General features: G+C 26.4%; 2 protein-coding genes and 1 long non-coding RNA gene across 3 annotated transcripts; 2 read left to right on the top strand and 1 right to left on the bottom strand.

Moving 5' to 3' along the window:
- Window positions 1-890: 890 nt before the first annotated feature.
- LOC112692127 lies at window positions 891-3,046 on the bottom strand. Its single transcript, XR_003149383.1, has 5 exons — window positions 2,790-3,046; window positions 2,262-2,334; window positions 1,499-2,176; window positions 1,274-1,413; window positions 891-1,199 (listed from the first exon to the last, which is right to left on the bottom strand). It is a non-coding gene; the product is annotated as an uncharacterized LOC112692127 (long non-coding RNA).
- Window positions 3,047-13,568: 10,522 nt separating this feature from the next.
- On the top strand, window positions 13,569-20,188 carry LOC112692139 (centrosomal protein of 295 kDa-like). The gene is made up of 9 exons (XM_025566705.1): window positions 13,569-13,965; window positions 14,034-14,234; window positions 14,303-14,505; window positions 14,595-14,706; window positions 14,788-15,015; window positions 15,059-15,200; window positions 17,256-18,102; window positions 18,168-18,375; window positions 20,107-20,188. Exons 1-8 carry the CDS (start codon window positions 13,903-13,905, stop codon window positions 18,370-18,372), a joined length of 2,001 nt encoding a protein of 666 aa, XP_025422490.1. The 5' UTR covers window positions 13,569-13,902; the 3' UTR covers window positions 18,373-18,375; window positions 20,107-20,188.
- LOC112692138 lies at window positions 20,049-21,247 on the top strand. The gene is made up of 2 exons (XM_025566704.1): window positions 20,049-20,824; window positions 20,885-21,247. The coding sequence occupies exons 1-2, from the start codon at window positions 20,190-20,192 to the stop codon at window positions 21,132-21,134; spliced, it is 885 nt and encodes a 294-aa protein (XP_025422489.1). The 5' UTR covers window positions 20,049-20,189; the 3' UTR covers window positions 21,135-21,247.
- Window positions 21,248-27,240: the final 5,993 nt, after the last annotated feature.

Here is a 27,240-nt window from a genome sequence, read left to right on the forward strand (position 1 = left end):
AACAAAATTACAAATTATGTTATAAATTCTAGTTTTCGTTTTTTATTTGCCAAATCATCAATAACTTCATCGGTTTGAAAGCCTAAATCTCAATGAATTGATGGCTTGGCAAGGACATCAACATGTCGACATCCCCACATCAGATTATTTATATACCATGTTTCTGTGAGTGCCGTGCGGTCGATTGTTATTATTATGGAACGGATTTTAATTGAAATAAATATTTTTATGTAGTTTTAATATCGAAAAGTTTTTAACATATGTGTAGGTTTCATTTCATTTTGAATTAACTGATGCTAATTTTACTTTAAATATTTTTAAATATTTTATTATAATTAAATATTTTATAAATATATAAATCATAATCTACAATAAATAGTAATCTGTATTATTGTAAAATTTTCGTTTTTATTTTAGTAGACAATATTATAAGAAAGATAAAAAGAAAAAGACAATATCTTAGCTAGGAAGTAGATACAAATTTTAAAAAACTTGCAAAACAATTTATCACCTATTTCCGCTAATTTTGGATTTTTAGTCGATACCAATTCAAAATTAGAATTTTTATTTTTGTATTATATATTATTTATAAATTATATTGAATTATATTTTATTTTCAATTTAAATATTTCAATATTATAAATAAATATTTATGAAGTAATAAACAAATATATATTTAAATATTTTTTAATTTTTTACTAAATTTAAATTCGTTTTCTAGTTTTTATCGTTATCCGATTACAATTTAATTATTAGCGATATTATTATTTTTTTTTATATATATATATATATATATTTTTTTTTTTTTTTGATTATACTTTAATACTTTATTAAATAAACAAACTAAAATTATTATATTACTGATATATTTAAAATTTAACGTTTTTGAATATTTTTTGGGGAAACTTTTTTTAGAAACCCTCGGCACCCCCCCCCCCCACCATAAATATGCCACTGGTTATTGCTAATCTAAAAAATCTAATGCTTATTGTAAGTCGCTTCTATGAAATACTCTCTAAAGTATATGTAATAGATCGTATAAGTTATGCCAAAGCTAAGGTAATGGTACAACAACCCTTGCTGCATAATACTGATGCTTCAAGTTGAGGCCTCTTGTACTTGATCATCTTTGAATGTTACCCATAACAATGTTACCATTTTCCGTTGGAATTGACAATAATCATAATCTTTGTTAGAACCTTAAAAGAAAAATCAAGGTTTTTAAATTAAAAATTAATATTAATAACACATGTATTTAATAATAAAAATTCACATAAATTATTTCGGACGTATTCTAAAGTTGCCATAAATACCAATAGACCTTCTATAGTAGATTAATCATACTCCACATTATCCATTATCTGTGGTAGTCCATCATGTTTTATTATATGGAGCCAATTATATACTTTAAACCTACAAAAAAAAAAAATGATGTAAACAAATAGTTGTGATAAACAAAACAAAATTAATGTATTTTCTTAAAATAGATAATAATTACTTTTCTAATATTAAAGACATAAATATGTTGGCATCTGATAATTCAGATAGACAAAATTGAAGTAAATATATATCCGCATCAACCATTGATGTACAGAATTCTGATTTTATGTACACCATAGCTTGATTTACAATTTATTCACCATTTCAAATCCATGCTTTCTATATAATTTCATGGAATTCAGCTTGAGCTTGAACAAGACGTAAAGCAATCGCTAGTAATAATGAATCTCTTTCAGCTGTATCAATTGTACTGATTTATGGTATGATATCCTCAATTCGTGCGCCTTGCTCTGCACTGCTCGACACACGAAAACCCCCAAATACCGATGCAAGGGCAGATGAAAACTGAACTGGTTGAGATTATCTGATAGTCATATAATGGCTATGGTACTATGGGTACCAATATTATAGTCAACTGTAAATTTTACATTACCACCACAAACATCGCTTGCACACTGATTATTAAAGTAACCTATATTTTCAAGCCATTTGAGTTAGCGTTTTAGACATGCACAAATCACGTTTGAAGCCAATTCCCAAATATGAGTGGATGTGAGATGTGATAGCATGGCCTACATGATGTTTGCACTGAATTGGAGTTCAGCAATAAAATCAGCCTAAATTTCAGATTCAAATTCAACGTGATGCTTCAACTCTCGACAGTTGACATTCATTCCTATAAACATTATATTTTCTAGTATTTTTGTACAAGTAATCATTAAAGAACATTAAATACAGAAATACATAATAATGAAAAATACCTTGAAACACGGAAAATATGAGAACCACGAATCTAACAAACGTTTATCATCCATAAAATGAATAGCAATAGATCTATGAAACAATACAATATTATATTATACAACCACCTCATAAATTATTATGATAATCTATAATGCTATTCATTGATACATCTTATTATTATGTTCTAACTTATATTGTTATAATGTTTTAGTTTAGTCTTTAATTTATATTGCAACCTTTAAATCTCCACTTTATATAGTATTGTAATACTATAATCTGTGCCCTCGGACGTGTATCTCAATAAATAAAAAAATATAAAAAAAATAAAATACATTATTCAGATCACTAGCTAATACCTAATAACCTTATTCTTTCATAACGGCCTTTGATCAATCTACTAAAACCTTGTGTTTGCTTTTTGCAATATCTTATATTAAAAGTAAATAAATAATTAATTTAATACAAATAATATATTATATTTATACAATTTATAATATATATATATATATATATAAATAATAACTGATTTAATAAAATTACCTTACCATAAAGTGTGGATCAATTGAACATTTACATTAGCATTTTGGTTAGATATGGTGCTTGAATCTTTTGTTTTTTCCAACATCCGTGCTACGCATTCATAGTGCATAACAAATGCTTCAGTAAAAGCTTCTTTGAAAGTAGCATCGTGAAACAAGTTTAACAACAAGCAGACAATATTTTAAGGAAACTCATATTGTACAATCCAAAAAACAATTTATTAAAAAAACTTGAATGATTCAGTTTATTTTTTTGACCACTCTTATCACCTAAAATATTATTTTCAATTATAATGAATATTTTCTTATATAAAATGTATTAAAAATAAAATCAAAAAAACATTTAATATATGATAAAAGATAAAGGCAATAATCACTTAATTAAATACATTGACAGTTTTAAACCAATTTCATAGATTTTATTTTATTGAATATTTTCAAAGCTATAATAATTAATTATGAAAATATTATTATTTAATTTAATTTGATTAAGATTTCATAAAATATAGAATATTAAACACAAAACCAGCTGAATATCTACATATTCTTCAAGAAAAACAAAATAGAGAAAATCTTATATTTACATTATTTATTATTATACATATATTGACATTATTTTATATCAAGAGATCTCGACACTAGCGCCTTTTCAAGTTTTGGAACAAATGAGTTAAAACAAATTGCTCTAAATGAATAAAAAAACTATGTACACTTTCCAAAGTATTTTAATGTCAGGTGGACAGAGTTTACATACAGTTTATCACTGAGTATATTAAGAAATTGGAAAATTATAGTTAAGTAATTTACTTTAAAAAAACTAGAAAATTACTGTAAAATATAAACTGAAGGTTTTTTTAAAACCTGACTTACGTCAAAAAATTAAAACTGATACATAATTTACATAAATAAAATATGTTCACATGCTCTGTATTCAGTGTTGGGAATTATCTAGATATATTGTATAGATAATAATATTCATTTAATTATTTTATCTAGATAAAAAAATGAGTGATTATATATTATCTTATTTAGTTAAATTTAATGGTTATCTGTGTCAAATCGACAAAATTTGGCGAATCTTCAAACATTATCTTTTTTAAAATCGAAAAATAAAGATCTTGTTATTTTAAATGAATTTCCAATTATCAAAGAAGTATTTTTTAAATATAATACGACCATTCCATCTTCGTAGACCCTGATTTAGGCAAATGCAGATGGATCATTTGCACTTGGAAAATGTATTTGTTGTAGAAAATTGTATTTTTAAGTTAATTCCACAAACATTTATTTTGTAAAATATACCTAATACCAACTGTCAATGTTTAGAGTCCAGTATATTTTTATCGTTAAATTGTCAGTTGAATTTTGGTTATTTTTGTCATTCCACGCCCCGATTCTAATCAGTTACCATCACAAAATATTAAAATAATTATAATAGAAAATTATTTTTAATATTGGAAATATTTTGATACCTAATAACTATTTATAGATTTATTTGAGCCCAGTATTTACAGATTTACCCGTCGTTTATGACGCTATGAGAATTTCGTTCACACAATCACCATTTTTTAGAACCAATGGTTTATATTTCATTCAATTTTTAAATTTTATAAGTTTTATAAGTTTTTTTATAAAGTATTTGATATTTTTAAACATATAAATATATTTTTTTTTATTATTATTAACATGTCTCCCCCTCTATGTAGATTTTTTTGACTTTGGGGGCTCCAAAAAAATTGTGTACTTGGCCCTAATTTTATTAAATCAGACCCTGCATCTTCGGCAGTAGTAAAACGGTTATTTAGTAAAGCTGTTCAAGTGTTAAACGCTAGACTTAGTGGACTTAGTAATGATACATTTCAAATAATTTTATGCTTTAAATCAAAGTATGATTTATAAAGAAAAAAATGTTTTTTAAAACATTAACTATGTTAATTTTTTTTTTTTATTCAATCTATATTTCCATTTATTTTTAAAATGTTGTTAAAAATTTAAGCCAAGAAAAGGCATATTAAAGTTATATTGATTAATTATATTTTGTCATGTATAATTATATAATTATAATATCTTTTTAATAACATTAAAATTAAAACATTAAATATTGTATTATTATAAATGTGTGATTATAAAGTGATGAAGAAATATATTTTTTTTTCTATATTTTACCATTTTAGACTTTGTATAATATGTGTATTCAATTTTGGATAACACTTTATAACCTTGTAGTATAGTTAATTTTTATATTTTACATATTTTATGCAGTACTAAATTAAAAATACTTTATTTAAACGATAAACACATTAGTTATAAAATAAGCTATTTGGAGAAAAATACATTGACATTTTTTTTAACGAGTCTGTAATAAGATTGGTAACACAATCACTTGTAATAAAAACATTTATACACTATTACATAAATAAAATAATTCTATATCACCGATAGTGGCTATCCCCCTCACCCCAAGGGGAATTTTCATTTTAAATTCCCCCCCTTGAAGTTTGGTCAAAATTTCCGAGGTGTATACAGAGCGTGTAATATGATATTATACGTGTGTATTACACAAATTCACAATTTATAAATTTATAATAGAAGTAAAAAAAAAATATATCTATTTTTTATCTAGATAAATTTGTATGTATCTTTATCTTTATCTAGATAAAATAAATTGGTATTATATATAAAACTGGGTTCACACTACACCGTGCCGTGTCGTGTTTTCCAAAATAATTATCTCTGATTGGCTGAACCATATTGTTACATCAAGGTATACCGTACAATAAATCACAAGTTACCTCACTAACCATAAAATACCTTGAAGCTGGTTTTATCCAATTTTTGAGCGTGTGGTTACCGATTTTAATAGTAATAATTTAATATTCTATGATAACAGTATTCATAATAACAAAGGGCTCGGAAGGTGTTGCATTTGTATAATTTTATTGGGCTATTCAATTTATTCCTAAGTAACCTTGAAATTATTTTCATAACACTATGAAAAACCTAATGTGAACATTTTGAAAGAAAATTTCAAATTTTAAGTTATTTATTTTGCTTATATTTTATTTTATCTTACATATTTATACCTAAAAATTATATTTAGCTTAGTCCAATATACAAATAACATTTGTACTGTTATGTACGAGTATATTTAATAAAATATCTGTATTTATGAACATTTTTGCGTTAAAAAAATTAAGTGCATATTTTTTAAGCATATTTGTACTTTTTGAAGCGCATAAGTGCATGCATATTTAGTACTTTTTAAGAGAATTAAGTTCTGAGCCCTAATAATAATATAATACATACTTTCTACTACATAATTTAATATTCATCAGTTATTATTTATTGAAACTTATGAAAATATTTCATATCTAATAAAAAAATTGCGAAAATATGTAACCAAAATTTTATAGCATCACCATAAGATATATATTGGTATCACACATTTTTTAAAGTACATGGTCTGGTAAAATACACGTCACGGTGTAGTGTGAACCCGGCCAAATTTTATCTAGGTAAATGTTGAACGAATTATCTGTTATCATATCTAGATGATTTTTTGATTATCTTTTCCCAACACTGTCTGTATTACAACAATAGATTATATTTTAAAAAATCATATTATATAATATAATAATATTTTTTACATTTAATTATAAAAAAAAATATTAGTTGGTATTTCAAATCGTTTAAATATTTTCCAATATTTTGTTGAGTATAAAATCAAACAGAATAGCGTTAAGAAATACAAGTCGCGTGGAACGGGTGGTGTAATACATAGTTATACCTCAGGAAGGCATTAACAACTACCCGCTATCGGTATTCAATTTCGATAAAACTTTTTCACTATACACTCGACAGTCAGCAAGCTCTATAGACTATTTTTATTTTCAATATTTTATTGTAATATAACAGTTTATAAATTGAAAATAAAAATAACCAATATAGCCTATAGTACCTATCGACCGCCGAATATATAATGAATAGGTAATTAAAAGTTTAACTATACATAGAAACTTATTTATTTTAATAATGATAGACTAATGAGAGTATAATTATTTTTTTTAATACTTCAAAAAGGATTTTCTTACATTTTCAAACGACGAAAAAAACAGAATTAATTCCAATGTAAGACCTAGACTGAATATCACTTCAGCTATAAATTGAAAAAAAATCGAATAATCACACAAGACATTTTCAAACTATACAATATTACAGATTGAATTTATTGATGTTTAATTTGTGGATTTTTTTCACGATTAAGTTACAAATAAATCCATATTAAAAATAGAAGAATGTAATTAGAATGTGAATACATGTATTTTGTGTAGTAATTAAAATATAATAAAGTTTAATATATGTTAAGTTAATTTTTTAACGTCCAATTCAAAACTGAGGAAAGGCCACAGACTCTTACAAATATTTGCTTTATTTTCAGTTTCTACTGCAACCATTAAACAGTCATTTTTGACCTTAAGAAGGTTAAAAAAATTCTATGCGTTCTACAATGACTGAATTTAGACTAAACTATGTTAATTACGTCTTATACAACTCGATTAAACAAATAAATAACACTACTATACTTAAACTATACTTTATATTAACTACTAGGTTATATTAACTACTTTATTATAACAATGATGAATTTAAAAATAATACAAAACTTACAAATTTATGCTCTATAAATTCCTTAGTTCTGCTGGACAAACAACGACTGACATAAGCTGACAGCGGTAGGGCTTACTTGCGATGAATCAAAAAACTGTTAATGCAGCGATTTGCGTGTGGTTGGGCTCGAACGCTCGGTTCCACGAATGATGACAATTATAATTTAAGACAGTTGTCATCATTGTACAATTTCATACTCATAATACAATTTATACAATTATATTCTAAATGACATTCGTTTATAACAACAGTTTATGATTTTCTTGCAGTTTCTCTGTACGCTTTTTACTCGTCCAACCATAGACTGCTGTTTAATCGAATATTATATTGAAATGATTATTTACAATATCTACATTTATAAAAATTAGATATTGTTTAATATCGATTTAACATTTATCCGATAACATTTTTCATAACGATCTACCTAAATTTTTTTTTTCCTGAAGCTGAGAATTGAATGCATAAACAAAACGTAAGATATTCATACCCCTTGGCGAGACAATTTACATTTGTGACACTAATTTGACATTATGCGAGATTTTCACTTATATTTGTAATATTTAGGGATGTGAATTTAATACACTAAAGAACCATAAAAAATGCATTAAAAATGTCAAAAAAATGCAATAAAATATGCACTTAAACTGCAATAAATGCAATAAAATATGCATATAAAATGCAAAAAAATGTAATACAAAATGTCAACAACTATAGTATAAAATTTATTTAAAATGATTTTTAATTTAATTTTAGATTCTCAGCGGAGCAAGGAATTTATTGGTTTTACAATGATGTTTATTTTTTTTTATTTTTTATTCTGTAAACACTTTTTCTTCCTCTAAACTTGCTCAAAAGTATAAGAAGTATAAGTATAAAAGATAAGATATATATATATATATATATATATATAAAGATATGATAAGCTACGGTGATGATGCAGCGCGTTAATAAATTCATTTTTTCGGTGTACTTTCGGTATGCGTTTTATAGGTTTTGCTCAATCTCAATTCAATAACGACTGGATTTCTTATGTATTATTTGCTATCGATTTTATATTATTTATAAACGATATTTCTTTTCTTTCATATCTCAATTACCGTAATTTTATTACTAAAGGTTTTATAACAGTCGTCTTTTAGGGATCAGAAACTTTAGCACAATTTCTTCTTGACATTCGCTTATATTTTACTGAACTATTGCCAACTTAATTTTAAATTGGTTTAAATTACTTTGAGTGAAACGGGAATCATAAAAAAAACACAATTTGGGCGAAACGGGTTACGCCCGTTATACCAATAAATGGACTGTATACTTAATTTCTTTTAAAGTTCTGAAGTCGCTCGCTGTACACGGTATCATGATATAATAAACGCAAGACTAAAATATGACTATTGACATCATACCTAGTTTACTATATAATGCGCAGTATAAATTTCAATACCCATCTAAAATACTGTCACAGGCACATATAATGTATATAATAGGAAAAATAGGTAAAAAATGCCCTAAAAAAAATATAAAATCCACTAAAAATTCAAACAATGTTGTGGTTAGAACACGAAATAGTTGAAACACATTTTTAGTTTGGAAAGCATCGTGTAAGACATTCCAAAAATAAAATGCAAATACATTGAAATCCGATCATAGTTACATACACGTACAAACAACTATTCAAAATTATCTGTGTAAATAATAATACAGTTTAAGTAATTATTATTTGTTGATTAAATAATATTTTTAAATATTTTACCTGAATTATACTGAATAATTAAGTGCTTTGCCAAATTATCAAATTTGAAGTTTCGGCGGTTATCAGTCAACAATGACTTCTATGTCGAAAAAGAACATTCAACCACAAAATAGATTATAGCAGAATGGAAACTCTTGGCCGCCTAAATTTTCGTCCGACATTTTAAAAGGGCTCGACAGATTGGCCAGATAGAAAGAAAAAAATGTTTATATTATATCTGTATTATTTATTATACACTGTCAATTATGTATTATCAACATTTTTGACAACGAACCATAAAATGCATTGTTTTGTTTTGTAAACCAATTAAAAAAATTATCGGCCTTAGGTTTGTTGGTAGACATCACTGGTCGACTGAAGACATATTTTGTTTACTGATTTTTTTTATGGTTGTTTTCATATGGTTTTATACTAATTCTTACGATTTTTGTGAAAACTTGTTGTAGTTGTTATTTTTCATTATCAATATATTTTATTATTACTTACTTGATTCTTGTTGTATAAACATTATAATGTCTAAAATGTCGTACAATAGACTCCCAATTTTGTTGGGCGTTTAAAAAAATATTTTGTTTAAATTATTTTCAAAGCTTACCATTAAAAATATTTTCTAATTATAATTAGTTTTTACTTATTATAAAATTATAAAATTAATTTATATTTTAATACAGAGTGATTTATAGCAGAACATTTTTTTTCATAACAAAAATTTTAACTAAAAGTAATGCTTAAAAAATATTTTTTTATGAAACATAATAACTATCATGATTAGGGCCCGAAATTGTATGCATTTGCATATTTTTATATATTAAACTAAGTAACTAGGTAAGACAGAAATTTGAATCTTAACCTAAAGTGTTGGTATGCAAAATTAAATTTGGCATATTTTTGCATACTTGGAACATTTCAAATTATTATGCATATTTTAGCATTTTTCTGAAATATAATGCATATATAGAAAAATATATTACGAAGTTATTAATATTATTATTTATTACTTAGCACATGTCCATCGTAAATTCCGTGAATCGTGCAGTTATATAATTTGATTTTTGTGTTATAATAAGATAAGATAAAGTTTGCTATTAGTACCAATACGATAGTAACTATCCAGGTAACTTTAAAAATATTATAAAAATTTGCTTGATTTGTTTAAATTGATTTTCGTTTGTGAATTTTTGTTTAAATGAGTGAGTGTTAAAATAAAATTTAATTTCAATACAACATACAGTTCCATACAGTTCAATAAAATATATAAAATACAGTTGATATATTTTAAAGTATATTTTTTATTGAATATTTATTATTTAATGAATCGTGTACATTTTAAAATTAAACTAATTTAGTAAATAATAAACATGCATTTTTGTTTGCATATTTTCGCATATTTTTGCATATTTTGAGTGCATATTTAAATAACCATCGCATAAATGCATGCATATTTCGTAAATTTTTAGTGCATATAATTCTGGGCCCAAGTTATAAGCAATAAAAACGATAACTTAAAACTGGGTTTACCATATATATATTGTACGAGGTATAGTAGGTACCAGTGCCGCAACTACAAAATAGGAGGCCCGTGTATGGTAATTATATTGGGCCCTATCCTTGGATTTATTTTTGTTCAATTTAAGTATCAATTTTTTTAAGTTTTAAAACACGTTATACATCAATTAATGTTTGATATATGTAAATATATCAAACTAAATACCTGTAACCCAGTTGTTCTCAACCAGTGTGCCGCGAAATCGATTAGATATGCTGCGAAAAATGTCTGATATTTGAAAATACCGATTAATAAAACTGTGACAGTTAAATGTCAATTAATTCTGCAGATATATATCTAGATAAACTGTATAGTGTACCCTGCACGGTTAAAACCTTACTGGATTTGGCGTAGCCAAAGTTTTTGTTGTGGTCCAGTGCATGAGTGTGCCGCGAAAAATTGTGATGTACAAGTGTACCGTGAACAAAAAAAAAGGTTGAGAACCACTGTTATAACCAGTGGTTATTGAAGGGTATACGGCATATACCCAATACGCTATTTTTATCCATGGCGTATAGCTCACGAGAAATTGATGATGTGTGGCTATACGGCCGTATCTAGCATATAGCTAGTAATTTGACAAATATAAATAGTAAAACTTATGGTTATATTTATGACGTGATTCGGTAATGAATATATTATTATTTTTCATTTTTTTTTTTTTTATGAAAAATCCAAATTTGTTTTCATTTAACAAGTTTTCATTAGAAAAATGGGATCCCAAAGACTATGTGAATTCGTGGATGATAAATCATAGATCAGCAGAAGACAATAGAAGTAAATTATGTCATCCAGATGTAGATCCGAAAAGTGAAAACAAAACAAGTCTTTGGAGAATACAGACGTAAAAAAAAATTAACCATGATCTATTTTTTTTTTTGATTAAATTTTTTTGTTTAAATTGTTTTGTCAATGTGACAGTAATAAACGTGATATAAAATTTAAGCGGAGCCTGAAATTTTTTTGTATGTCATATTATAAATTAATACCACAAACATGTGCTTTCTAACTTTAAAAATTAATAGAGATATGAAGAGTGGTTAAATTAAAAATCAATAACTACTTAATAAAATAATTAGTCCATTTATTTAGCATGTAGAAGTATTATAGAATAAATACAAAAGTATAATATTCTATCAGGTTTTAAGTGAATACAAGTAAAGTGAATATTGTTCAAACGAAGTGACAAAAATTTTTTTCGGTTCCTACAATATGATAGTTTCTTCATGAAATAAAACGTATACCCATGATTTATTTCAGCAATACATCACTGCCTATAACTTTTGTATATTATACTTCACTACATATTTATGTAGTAAATTTATTTAAGTAGTTTAGTTAGGTATGTTATATGCCTACTCAAATACTCAATGGACTCATTGTTAAATAAATATTATATTATTCTAAAATATTATTATAACTTTACCTAAATTTTAAAAAAATTTCTATTTATTATTAAATAATTGTGTGTTTGTAAAGTGTAATTTATTTCAGGCTTTGACTAGGGGGCCTCCCCCAAATTTATGTAAGCCTTAGGGCCCATGTGCGCGGCACACTCTGCACACCCGGTTTTTGCGGCACTGGTAGGTACTTATGTTCCATAATCAGATCGATCACCGATAAAGTGGTGTTGATATTTGTTTGGATGCGGATTTATAACATTGCCTAACCTTTTCAGTTATTGTCAACAATGACGAGGATATACCGACAAAATCTAAATTTTCATATTTTCCGATAACACATACATGACATATGAAAAATAATATAATATTATTGTTTTGTTAATTTATTTTATTACACGCCAACGGATTTCTCAAGAATTCGCACCACCAGGCAATTCACACATTTCACGTTTTATTTTATGAGATTTCCATACTAAATATTTTTCAATGAAAATTTGAAACTCGAGGCCTAGAATAAATGCCCCGTTTTGCATCCCCTTAACGTCAGCCCTGAATATAAGAATAGAGATGAGTCGTTCATGAACGACCTAGTTCAATTGAACTATTCACTTTCGTGAACGATATGAATTAGTTCATACGATTAGATGAACTAGTCATTCATCGTTCATTTCCTTCATATCGTTCACATCATAAACTACTATATGCACTATACATGTACAGTATACAGTATACACTACCGTTCACTGTGAACGATTTAAAGTTCGAATTGATTAGTTCACTATTTTTTGAGTTTCATTTTTTTCATTTTTAATTGAAAAATATCCATAGCATGTTATTTAAATTGATTTGCTTATTTTTACTCAACTAACTCAACTATTCAACCGATACATACTACATTCGTTAAAGACATATACACTTATTTTTATGTCAAAATATATAAAAACAAAAATAAAAAATAATAATAATCACGTCTGAAATATGAACATACATCTTCAAGGCCTTCTCATGTTCATATAACCGTATGTACGGAGAACACACTTCGAACACTACGTAATACAATATATTAATTACACAATATGAACGATGTAACGACTGAATCACTGAATCGTTCATTTTTGTGAACGATTAGTTCCCCGTATCGTTGATAGTCGATACGGAGAACAATAAGTAGTTAATACATGTGAACGAGTTTTCTGAACGATGAACGACTGAATAGTTCACCTTGGTGAACGATTAATCCCATCTCTATATAAGAAATATATTTGTATTTTGCTCAATTTTAATATTATCAATTATTCTTATCAACAATCAGTTATCAAATATTTGGCCTACAGTGCAACCAAGATAAAATGTACCTTTGTAATTAAACTAGAACAGTATACAACCTGTTTGCTTCAAGTTGATAATTAAATCAAAAGTCCAGTAGAAATCAGAATTTAAATCATAGTAAAAATATCCACAAATTCGGAACCCGCATTTCACTATAGCAATAATTAATTATTTATGTATCATAATTTGTAAACTGTAGATAACTGATAAGTAAAATTATTATTGGTCTTTTCCTTGACGTTGATTGTAGTGCAGTTTTTCCCAAAAATTATTAAATTATCTTCTGCTAGCGTTGTTAAGTGTACTTGTTTTCAATTATGGATTCTTAATCGTGGTATTCAAACGTTTATTTACAATTACGATTAATTTTATCTTCCATATTTCGTAATTCGTTTTTAATTTGTTGTACGTTTTGTATTGAACATGGACATTAATATAGAGAATCGTTCTGATTGGGAAAGAAGAAGAAAAATACGACTTGCTCAGGTAATTAAATATAAGTTACAACGTTTAAATTGTGAGTCTAAAAACTATAACTATTATTTATAATGTAGGTTAGAGATCAATCTAAAGAATTAGCTAAAACAATACGTGAGCGTGTCCATAGTGCAGTTGAAACCCAGTTAAAACAACATGAGACTATTAGAAATATAAGAGAACATAAATATAAATCACTTGCATTAAGCAAATTGAAAAGCGATTTTAATTACCTAGTGCAAGATGTTGGCAGTGGATATTCTGTTGCATCATTTCAAGTAAAATATGCTTCTTTCAATGTGGTTGTTTCTTTTTTATTTATATATTTATTTTTTGTATTATATAGCCTGATCCAAATATTGTATTAGCTGAAAAACGGTTAGTAAATCGTTGCAAAGCAATTTCAAGGGGTCTTGAAGCAGATAAAAGACAAAAACAAATTCAAGATAAACAACACATAGATGTAGAAATTAAAGAAAGACAAAAACATTTTAATAAAACTGTTGAAAAAATACGGTCAACATTAATATCAACAATTAGGCCAAATGCGTAAGTATAAATGTATAAGTATATTTTATTTTAAGTAGTTTGGTGCTTCTAATTTAATAAAACAAATATTAAAATTTTTCTAATTTCAGCGATAGTGGTGACAAAAACATACAAAATATTAATAAATATAATGAATGTTTTCTAATTCCAAGTCAAGTAACTTTGAACGAATCTAATATTATCAATTGGAATGTTAACAAAGTAAAAATAAACTATGCTAATATTGTAGTTAAACCATTTCTTAATAATGTGTCTCATGTTGAATTATTTATTATGATATAGAAAACTTCAAAACCTTGGTCAATGGTTATTAATTCTGAAGAAAATAAATTAGTCAACTTGCAACAATTAGCTACACATGATGACAATAAAGAAAATGAACAAGACAAATGTAAATTAACAAAATTAGAAACCGATGTTAAAAATTATGAAATATTAGTAACAGAACTTAACAAATTATCTGCCGAAGAACAAAACATAAGAAATAAAATATTTACTAATAATTGGAAGGTATGTTTTGATTTTGAATTTGTATATATCATATCTATAATAGTTTTTTATATGCTTAAATGTTCAGGAAGTTCTTGAACTTAGTAAAAATAATGAAGTTTCCTCAAATTCAGAAAAAGAGAAATATAAAAAAAATATTGAAGTAAAACATAGTTTGGATGAAAGAACAAAATATAATATTACTGGTAAATATAATATTTTATTATACACTACAACATTTTAGTATTTAAATGTTAAGTAAATACAAATACTATTGTGATAAATATAGTCACATAGGGTTTTCAAGACCTATGAGTAATAATTGTTTATGTGGCAATGTAGAGTCACCAAACCATGTTTTCTTATGGAAATAAAATAGAGTATGGTCTATAGTAGTGGCAGCCAAACTTTTTTCAGCCACGATCTACTAAAAATATACTTCACTTTTGAAGATCAACTTTCTTGGAAATTTTTTTTATTATTAAATAATTATAATTATTAAGTAACATACTTGCTTAAAGTGTATATAAACATACATAAAGTATTATAAAGTAATTACTAATTACTAAAAATAATATAATGTAAAGATAAAACTTATCGACAATGTGTTCATAACCACCACAATTAATTTTCGTACACGTGACCTAAAAATAAATTCTAATGTGATTGACTGAAATCGTCCGCGATCTACCGTTTGGCCGTTCCTGGTCTATAAAACAAGTTTATAATATTGTTAGTCAAAATACTCGAGCATTTTATTTTATAGCTCTTGTGTAATATTGATAGTTTTCTTTCTCCTTAATGTGTTAAAAAAAAATTAGGTAAACCTACTGAATCTGAAAAGAAATATTTTGACAAATAGTACTTAGTGTCAATAAGCGCTACATGATGCTTAATCTTAATTACTTAAAATAAATCTTTGATTGTACAGTGATAATTTTCCGTGATAAAACTTATTTTTCATCAGTCAAATTATAAACGTCTCAACTGTTTATCTTTATATCACTAAAATATTAATAGATAAGAAACAATATATTTATCAATAGAAATATACTCCTATTTTTTTTCATTACTCTTGCGAAAAATAAAAATGTTATTTGTATAAAAATACTTAATTTTTATAGATGTTAACATGCGAAATTCAAATTTAAATTCATTTTGTTTTCAACACTTTTACTTTTTATGCAATTTATATTTAGATGGGATAACTATATCCCAATATGAAAATGAGATTAGAATAATGAATGTTATTTGTTTAATTTTTTTCATTAAGCCTTGAACCTAATATTTCAGCTACCTCTTTTGTATTAAGAGTTAAGTCACATACTAAATTTTAATTTTAATTTTAATTAAAATTGATTGAAAAGTTGTGGTGTTTGTGGTATCTAGTTGAAAATTTTCATCATTATTATTATCATCAGAATCTCAAAAAATATCGTGATTTGAAATTAAATTTGAAATTTGTTTCAAAATTTTTTGAAGGTATAGGTACTGGTTATTCAGGAATATGTAGTATTGGTCATATAGCAGAAAGTAGATTTGGATAAATTAGTTTTGATTTTTTTTATTTTTTTTTATTATAATCGGAAACATTTACCTTATAAAAATAGCAATCATCAATGTGACTATTTTGAAATCTCTTCTAACCATTGATATCCAATATACCCATTGCTAAACATTTACCTTGTTTCCAATTTACACAAATTTTCAGCACAAGAACATTAAGCAATTTAGGCATATAGTATTTTATTTTTAACATAATATATTATGTTATTTCATTGTTTTGTTATTCTTCACGTGTAAAAAAAAAAAAATTTTAATTATTTTTAAATCCTAATGTTTTAAGTCGTTTTAATTAAAAAAAAAGTAAAATATTGTCCAAAATTATAATAATAAAATCTTAGAAACATGTTATAAAACGTAAATATTTTGTTTAGACTGAACTAATTACACAGAATAACCATCATCAATTGCACAACTTCAAAAATATATTTGAGTTACAATAAGATAAAAAATTTGATTAAAATTTCAATAATGTTATACTATATTTAATAATAATAATAAGTGTATTATTGTATAATTCAACAGAAAACATAATTTTTGTTATTTAAGTTGCTATACAACTAAATGTACTATAAAAAAAACTGATTACAAATTTGAATTTCAATGCATCAAAATATTATATTATTGAAACATAGAGTTAAAACTGCAAAGAATAAAACATTTATTATTTTATTAATTTTTTAATTTTTAAATTTTAGAAAAACAAATAGATGATTCATCAACATATATATCATCGTTATCATCTAGTAACAGTAGTGAGCAAACTAAAAAATTCACTAAAAAAAATGTCCATTTTGAAACCAAAGCAAATGAATTAAATAATATACAACGAAAGTCAAAGTTAATTAATAATAAAAAACCAGCTAATGAAAGACCTTTAAAAAATATAAATAATACTTTGCAAAGAATTAAGATGAAAAAGCAAATGCTTCTGAAAGAAATATCCACTGATGCAAGACCTAATATTAAAAAATTAAATATAGTTTCTTCAACTTCTAAACTGTCACCTTTACATAAAAGATGTTCTGCTGGTAATGATATACCCAAAGAAAGTTCTACAATGTACGCTGAGCTTCCAGATTCATTTTACAGTAGTCAACTTGAAACATTAAAAGAACAAATTTTAGATGTAAAATCTAAACCTTGTGATACCAAATTGAATACATCATTAAATATAGATCTAATGAAATATATAAATTTACTACTTAAAATGACACCTTTGGAAGTAGATAATTTATCAATTTCATCTTGCTCTAGCATTAGTCTTGAAGAAAGTATTTTACAGTCAAAACATAATATGCAGTACTACAGTGAAATGTTAAACTGTATATCTAAATGTTTAAATGCTGATATTTCTGACATAAATGAAGATATTATGTTAAATTCACCTGAAAATGTCAACTTGATTAATAGACTTCAAGGATTAACAAATTATTACCAAGAAAAGATACTGGAGATGAAAAATATCTGTGATGAATCTACTCAAACTTTAAATGATAAAGTAAATGTAGAAAATCTTGAGAGAGAATCTATAATTCCTTCAAAGTATGGCTTATATTGTTACTTGATAATTATATTTTGTAGTTAATAATTGTGAAATTTTGTTTTAGGAATAATTCTATCAATAAATCTTCAGATTCATCAGTTGATGGTGACTTCATCTTGAGACATCTAAACACATTATTGCTGAAAAAAGGACTCATTCAATCCGATAAAGAATGGCCAATGTTTGAAAGTATAAATAATAATGATGATGTTGATGATAATAGAAGCTTGACTGATCAACTTCTTGATATATCTACTGAGTATAGATGATAAGTAAAAATTACTTTTTAATTATTACAATAATCTAAATATATTAGAAAAAAAAAGGTTAATTTCCCTTCTATATATTTAACACTATAATTTCTGATTTATAATTATACATAACTGGAAACTTTATTTGACTAATTTTAATTTTAAATAACATTCAACTTTAAAATATCAATTTTAATAATTTCATACAAAAATTCAAACCTTTAAATTTAAACAAAATTACTTGTAAATACAATCTTATTTTAAATCTGTATTACTATATTATTATTAATGTTTATAAAATACATTTATTTTCCAAAATAATTTTTACTTTAAATTTTGATTTATTATTTAATTAGTAATTACAAACACCTATATTATTTTATTATAAGAGATTGTTTATATGTAATAATTTAATTATAATTTTAAAATGTATTAAAATTATATTGTAATTTAAAATTAATTTTAGTGGTTAAATTATCTAACTTATACTTAATATCTTATTATTAAGTAATTATTTTAAATTTAAGTATTATTTTCTTTATAAATTATTTCAAGAGCTCACCTTAAATTCCAAACTATACATTTTATAATTATAATTATTAATTAAATTACCACAATATTTGAAGTTTGTAAATAGTATTAAACTGAAATCACAATTTACAAATGTCTTTTGGTAATCAACTATCTTAAAATTTATTAATAATAAATTATTTGATTACATTTTAAATTATATAATTCATTGGTATTCACATTGCTAAAAAAAAAAAATTAATTATGTATAAATAGAGTATTTAACGGAAGGTTATAACTGAAAGGTATATTATTGGACTAATTATCAACTTCACTGAAATAGAACTTTGGACAAGCCAAACTTTAAATCTCAATTTAGATTTAAAATAGTATCTTTAATATGTTAATTTTTTATTTTAATTACTGCCACTGGTATGTTCATTATTTTACAATGTTCAATAAATCATTTTTCTTGTATTATGTATATGAAATGTGCTTTTATTATAATTTTTTTTTTATATATTTTTAACTAACATTTAGTATTACTAAATTATGTATGTTACTATTATTAATTTTATGTACTACTTATACTAACAATCAATTTAACATATTTCTAACAAGAATTTTTAATGCATTATTACTTATTCTATTATTAATGTATTATAAATAAGTAATAAAACTTTTTTTTTTATAGCATATATTTGTATATAAATTTACAATTTGATTATTTTAAGCCTATTAACTAAATTGTGGATTTATTTAATAATTTTTATAATTAATTTTTCTAATGACAATATATGGACAATATATGGATCTATGTATAAGCTTAACATTTTCTTAAAAAAAAAAAAAATTGAAAATAAATTATAGTGAATGACATAAATATTCAAATATTAGAATTTGAATAAATGCAAAACTTTAAAATCACTATATATATTTTTAATTATTCTAATTTGTTTGTCTTAAAATAATGACAATTATAATAATAATAATAGTTTTTGTATCTCTACTATGAAAATGGTATTTTCAATTCTTATTAATTTTTTGTTAGTGTATTTTATTAAGCTATAAAATTTAAAAGTAGAAAATAATTCATTAAATAATCTTTTATATAAAACTTTTGGAATCTGAATAAATTTGTTTTAATCATACTTATTGTAAAAAATGCCATAATAAACATAATATTATGATCTTAAAATAATTTAATACTATACGTTTTAGTTAAATTTCAAATATTTTTAGGTGAATCTTGTACACATCAAAAACAGTATTTCCAACAGTATAACATAGGGAATAACAAAAATGATTCTTCACTACATCGCCCAATGGAAAATATAACTGAAATGTTAAATTGGATTAAAAAAAAAAAAAGGCTATTGTTTGATGAGATTTATACAAACCAAGCATCTATAAGTGGTATTCAATCAATGAGTGATACTTACAGAGATCCTCCAAAAGAAAAGTTCAACTGTGTAGGACTTCCAGACTCATTTTACAACAGTACGCTGAAAATATTAGAGGAATATGTGAGAAATAAAAAACAAATAAAGAGTAAATCAAACAATAATAATACTTGGATTAATAAAGAATTAATGAGGTATATTTGTAATTTATTAAAAATGTCACCAAATGAAGTGGATAATCTTTCAGTGTCTTCAAACTCAAGTATTCAAATAGAACAAAGTATTTTGGAAATATCCAAGTCAAACTTGGAGTATCACAAAGACATTTTAAATTATATATCTATGTGCTTGGATAGTAATCTATGCGATATCAATCAAGACCAAGCTTTTAGTTCGCCTCAGTACATTGGTCTTTTGGACAAGTTATACAAGCTAGCTGATTACTACACTGAAAAGGCGCAAGAAATGCGAAACATTTGCTTGGAATCTCCAAGAGTTGAGATTAATGATTTAAGCTCAGAGAATGCTGTTGAACAAATTTCAGAAGAAAAATCAGGGTAAAATAATACTTTAAATTAACTATTAATATTATAACCAAAACAAAAAAATTGTTGTAGGGATCAAAAAAATTCCTGTACTATATCTTCAGAATTACCTATTGATGGAGCATATGTCTTGGATCATTTAAGCACTCTATTGGAACAAAGAGGGTTAATTTGTGCAGATGGAGAGTGGCCGATTTTTGGAAATGATGAAGATGATAGTAGAAGCTTAACAGATCAGCTTTTGGATATAAAACCACAAATTAAATCAGAAGATATAACAAACAATATTAAAGTGGAACTATTTGAAAATGGTAACTATTAATCTTTTATCTATATATGAATAATTCATTGAACCTATTTTCTTGATCATAATTATGTTTTTGGTATTTTTAATCAATATGAAAATAGGCTAATTTTATTTAGCAATAAAATAAGCGGAGGTAATTTTTTTTTTTTTTTTCATTTATTTACTAACAATTTTTAGTTCTTAATAATTTTAAATAGTTTCATTGATTTAATATTTAAAGTACTTAATTAAAAAAAAAATTCAGATTCTAAAAGTTTTAGACTTTTTTTTTTGATTTATATTAAAATCAATGAATAAAAACAATTTATCATGTTCAATTGTTCTATGATTTCTGTTGTGTTATAACTTATATGTCTTGTGAATATATTTTTATTTTATATCATACTATTTATTCATAAAAATTAAGTTTTTACTGTGTTAATAATTTATACTTATGTATTATTTGCTCTAACAATGAAAATATTCAACTAATGTTATAGAGCAATCGTAATATATAAAATTAACAAACACTACAAGTCTTTTGATTAGTTACTAAGTATTATTAAAATTAAGTATCAAAAGTCATAATATATTTATAGAATAAGCTTAAATAACCTTGAAATAAAAAAAGTCTATTGAAAAGTTAGATATTTACCTATTGTTTATTAATAAATTATTCATCAGTAGATTAGCACTAGTGAATCAACCATTTTTGATATAGAAAATATTTTTTATTGCTAAATAATTAAGTTATCTTACAAATTAATTATTAATATTAATTAACAAATAAATTCGTAAGTTTTATGGTAATTATATTTATATAATTTATCACAATAACTACACTAGTAATTATCATACTACAACTATTGTAGTATTAAACTTTCTTTTCGGGAATGCCTGGGCCTTATTGGTAATCCTCGATCAAACCTAGATTATTTCCGGAAGTAATGAATCTATATAAAATTGAGTAGCAATGCACTGAAACGTTAGATGTGGCTCTTACAAGTAGTAAGTACTAAATATCAACTCAATCCATAGATAACTGCGGCATAATCGTACAGTATATGTAAAAACTCATTACAATATACCAAATTATAAATAGAGGTGCCTAATACAATTAATTTGAATTCACAATAAGACTATATAGGGATCTATATAATATTATCGGTTCGTAGACGGCTGGCATTTAACGTTTCGGGGAAACAATTAATGGTTCGCACGCGCATGCACAAGTCATTGCATTTGATGAAATAAAATATTTTGTTCCGACGAAGAAACTCTGAAAATTAATCAAGCCTGACAAAAAAGCGTCAACTCCAAATGATCGGATTTCAATTCTATAAAAATATTTGAATTTATCAACCTTTATTCTAGGTATGGTGGAAGTCGATTTTCTTAAAAAAGACACTAAAGTAAATCTAAATATTAAAAAATAATTGAGAAACTCAAATAAGATTTAAAGACAATTTTTAAACAAATATCAAAAATCGATTTCCACATTAACCTAGAATAAAGGTTCATCCACTCAAATCTTTTTACAGAATTTAATTATGATGATTTTAAGTATGCGTAATATTGTCAGGTTTTTAGGTCAACAATGTAAAATAAATACGCTGTTTCCAACCGCCTTAAGTATCGGAACAGAAAAACAAATAATACACAATCCAGTAATAACGAATATGAAACGAGATCAATACGGAGAACTGACACTGAAAGCATGAATTATGTACAATGAATGACAATATATTATAGAACAATAATAAAATTAAAATAAATAAAACAGATAAGAGGGCATAAATGTATAAATATATTTGATATCGCCAGGCTACTTAAAAATAGATCCTAGTAATATATTAAATAGTAAATAGCATATTATTTATCAATTATCAATGTGAAAAGAAAATGTGGGAATTTTTGGATTTACATATATGAATATTATTTTTTATTCTATATGAACGAGAATTTTGTAAAATATAAAATAAAGTACAAAATTATGTATATTAGCAAAAAATATCACTAAAACTTTAAAAATAGCACTAAAAATCTAAAATACTTAATATGCAAAAAATAGCAAAATAAAATTTCTAAATTGGAGTCCCTGGTTAATAACACAAATGAATAGCTCACTCTGCAATCTTATAATATCCTATAATAAATAGAAAATTCTATAAAATCCGAACCATGTTTATTAACAAAGTGCGTTCAACAAATGAATATTTTGGAGCGGGCATTTCGGCAATGTTACGAACGATAACAAACATGAAATTGCGTCTAAGGTCCGACGCATATTGAGACGCAGGCGACGCAGCGCAACGCAGGAAAAACTGGGCTACCTAACTAAACGCATATTACTACGCAGTTCTGACGTTTCGCCGACAGTTGTTGTCCACAGTTACCAGCAAGAGCAATAGTATGATGGCCGAAGATTTAATAAATTTAAGTTCAGAATCAGATTCCGATGACAAATTTGATGCATTAATTTTGTTGTATTCGTTAAGTAAAGAAAAAAAACGTGAAAAAGTAATTTTATGAAGAGAAGACAAAGTCACGGTGAATTCAATTTGTCTAGTGTCGTATAATACATTGTAATATCTGACAGCTTCTATTAGAGTTTCTTCCATCGTAATTATTAAAAAAGCTTGACTTAATTAACAAGTTTAGTTTAGTTTAGTTTAAAATTATGTAATATCGTAATTTCCAAAACTACACAGCACGTGTACAGTAATCTGTGTCGCGGACACTGCGTAACGCAGGTCTACACAGGCACAGCACTACTTTGTCCTGCCCTGCCTCACAATATGCGCTAGAACGTTCTAACTAATAGATTACAGAAAACTACGCTGCGTCGCCTGCGTCTCAATGTGCGCCGGGCCTAATAGTGGATTATTTTGTTGTAAACGCGATAACGTGATCAAAGTTGTAATATTACGTAACGGAGACGACGTGGAAGGTAGTAACTGCGCCGTAATGGGCGTTACAGACGGTAGGTGTTGCACGACTTTTGGCCACCTCGGTATGTATCGTTTTATCTACACAATTAATTGACATTTAAGGTACGCGTCCATACGTACGCATTGTACGTATTGTATGAAACGGATTTTAGAGTTATTAGTATAGTAAGTTATACATATGCGTCCACTGACCGGCAGGGGACGGATTGCACGTATCGGTCCGTCGGTAATGCCGACGAAATTGATCGAATTGATCAACTTTTCCGACTGGTGCGGATGACGTCATGCGGATTGCCGATAAGTGGACACGTGTCACAACTGGTCGTCACTGTTCGCCTCACTGATCATTTGAATTTTGTTGCATTTCAACACTCAGCACACACGTGTTTTAATTATAATATATTTATTATTTGAATTATAATTATTATTAAGCATATTATGGAGATCGCAAGGCTTATAACAATTGCACAAGAGTATGAATAATTGTACAATTTAAAACACCCTCATTATTCCGATCGTCCACTTGCAACGAAAATGCGAATGTTACTTAAAAAAATCCGACCGTCACATCGGCAATCCAATCGCTACAGATACAGTACCACAAATTGATCCGTTTCATACGATACGTACGATACGTACTTATGGACGCGTACCTTTAACTGTCATAGTTTCATCAATCGGTATTTTCAAATATCAGACATTTTTCACGGCACACCTAGTCGATTTCGCGGCACCCTGGTTGAGAACCACTGCCCTATATCATAGGTTCTTAACCGGGAGTATCTAGATGGTTACTCGGGGGTCCACGAGGTAGCTATAAGTTTTTTTTAAATAAGCCAAAAATACATTTGTTTGGATAGCATTTTTAAGATAATAATAATTCTTGAAAGACTTGAAAGCCACTTGAAAGACAACAATGTTTTTAATTATAAAACTTATATTACGATAATCATATATGCCATATATTTTCAGAAACTAGCCAAGTATTAAACAAAACAAATTCAAGAGAAGTGTTGCTCTTTAATGTAGGAGTGCAGTGAGGTTATGAATTAAAAAATACCACACTTGGCCACAATGTAGATTTCACTACTTTGATAGGCCGACTTTTTTGGGAGGGAGTTTGGAACTTGGCCTTTTTTCACCGTTAGGTTTTTTTGGGAGATATCATTTATTTTTGCCGGCTTTAGCATCGTGGACGACGTGTTGTTATTATTACTTTTTTTAATTTTTTTATATATGTCGTATATTTTCTCTTGTAAGACCGTTTGGGTTTCTGTTGAGGAGCTGAGAATTTGGATTCTTGAGCGTTGTCAATACCAGGCAATGATAGTTAAGTACGGTCTTTTATTTTTCATCGTCGATATTTTTTAGACAAAATGTATGTTAAGTGTGGCCTATACAAAGTTCTTATACGGTTATATTCAACAATGGCACTATCCTTGGATTTCACCTGACAGAGATCAAAATTAATTAAGTAAATTACCTAGAAGCTCGTCACCCTGGAGAGGGTCACGTACAAGCGCGCCCGCAGGATAAAATCCCACCCGGTGTAAGATTAAAATTCTAAGGGTCACAACGTGTGTCTAAAAATATATGAGAACAAAATCAAATACTATAAAAATCGATACTCGGGAGAATTTATAGTCTTAAGCGATATGCAGTCATGTGTATATGAGTTACCAACATCTAACCAAGCATTTGGAAAACTTAATCCCTGACCGTTATGGATGGTAATAGCATAAGCTACACAAATGGGGAATTGATGTCGGTGCTCATAAGCTCGGCTAATGATTTCGAACTTGGTTGGAATCGTTCTAAGTTATACATTTATCAATGTTTTCTTATGACGTTACCACGTAAAATTATCGTCCGTATACCAACGAATATTATTAAAATATTCTATATTTGAATAACTATATTATATTTTGTATTTAAATAAAATAAATTTACGAAAATATTATTTTTTATAAATATATATATATATATATATAAGTCAACTATAAACGATTTCATATCACCGTATTGTAACGCTGTTAGAAAGAAAACGTTTATGCGTGCTAAGCGCGCCACTTCATACGTTTAGAAATACACTCTCTAAAGAGGCATTAATTTTGAAAAAAAAATTTTTAGATTCTTCCCTTTGGTTACACTGTAAAACCTACCTTTGTGCCAAATTTCACGTTTCCACCCATACGGGAATTGTCTTATAATTTTGATGATCCGTAAGTGAATGAATCAGTAACAAAATTGCAAATTTTGAAATACACCCATTTCGAAATGGTACAATATTAAGGGCTCATTTCCTTACAGCGTCCTAAGCTACTCAAGATTAATCTGTTTTTTAAATTTCAAAAGTATATCTTAAGAGGAAACAGAGATAAATGGGTTAGAATAACTGGGTGAATTGGATCGTGTAAAGATACACTAGCATTGCTGGAACTTGGCCAGCGCACTAACGTGCGCTCAGATAGAATCAACAGATAAATACGTTTATTTTGTAAATTGTTAAAATGGTGTGGTAGTAAAATGTATCATTAATATAATTAATATTACATTATAAACTGATTATAAGATTTTCAGTTTGTGGTTTTTCTTTGAGTCAAAAGTCAATCCATTAGAGGGCGAAAAAATCATCCGATGAAGCCGATTCGTTTGTTTCTCTCGGTGACGTTACTGAAGTTTATTTACGGACATTGAATCGAGTTAAAAAATAGATAAATAAATAAATAAATAAGAGACGTTTACAGAAAAGAATTATTATTAAGCCGGTGGGTCCATTAATGCAACAAGAAATATGAACAAGAATAACAAAGAAGCTATACGCGTAATACTGAACGATAACTGTAGGAATAGCATAATATATATGATAGCTATTGATAGTAATATGGCAGAGCGATAATAAACAAGTACCTTTTACTGTTTACAAATGCCCGTTTATACGGTGACAGTCCCAGTCATGATAGTGATTGTCAAAAAATTACCACCGTGTAAACCCAAGCACTGCACATTGTCAACCAGGGGGGGGCTAAAGGGATTATAGCCCCCCATGGGCCGTGTTTATATGTTTAGTGTATCTATAACTAGTTTACTACTATTTTTATTTAAGTATTTTAAACCTTAGGTATTAACTAAATTTTGACGATTAACGAATAACAGGTGGTTTGTCTTTGGCGTAGATATTACAGATTACT

This window comes from Sipha flava, unplaced genomic scaffold (assembly GCF_003268045.1).
Source record: "Sipha flava isolate LNK unplaced genomic scaffold, YSA_version1 70_pilon_pilon, whole genome shotgun sequence".
Lineage (NCBI taxonomy): Eukaryota > Metazoa > Arthropoda > Insecta > Hemiptera > Aphididae > Sipha > Sipha flava.

Coding starts and splice junctions, on each gene's coding strand:
- LOC112692139 (XM_025566705.1), top strand. CDS start 13,903: ATGGACATTAATATAGAGAATCGTTCTGATTGGGAAAGAAGAAGAAAA. Junction 14,235..14,302: donor ATTCTGTTGCATCATTTCAA/GTAAAATATGCT, acceptor TGTATTATATAG/CCTGATCCAAATATTGTATT. Junction 14,506..14,594: donor TCAACAATTAGGCCAAATGC/GTAAGTATAAAT, acceptor TTCTAATTTCAG/CGATAGTGGTGACAAAAACA.
- LOC112692138 (XM_025566704.1), top strand. CDS start 20,190: ATGGAAAATATAACTGAAATGTTAAATTGGATTAAAAAAAAAAAAAGG. Junction 20,825..20,884: donor ATTTCAGAAGAAAAATCAGG/GTAAAATAATAC, acceptor AAATTGTTGTAG/GGATCAAAAAAATTCCTGTA.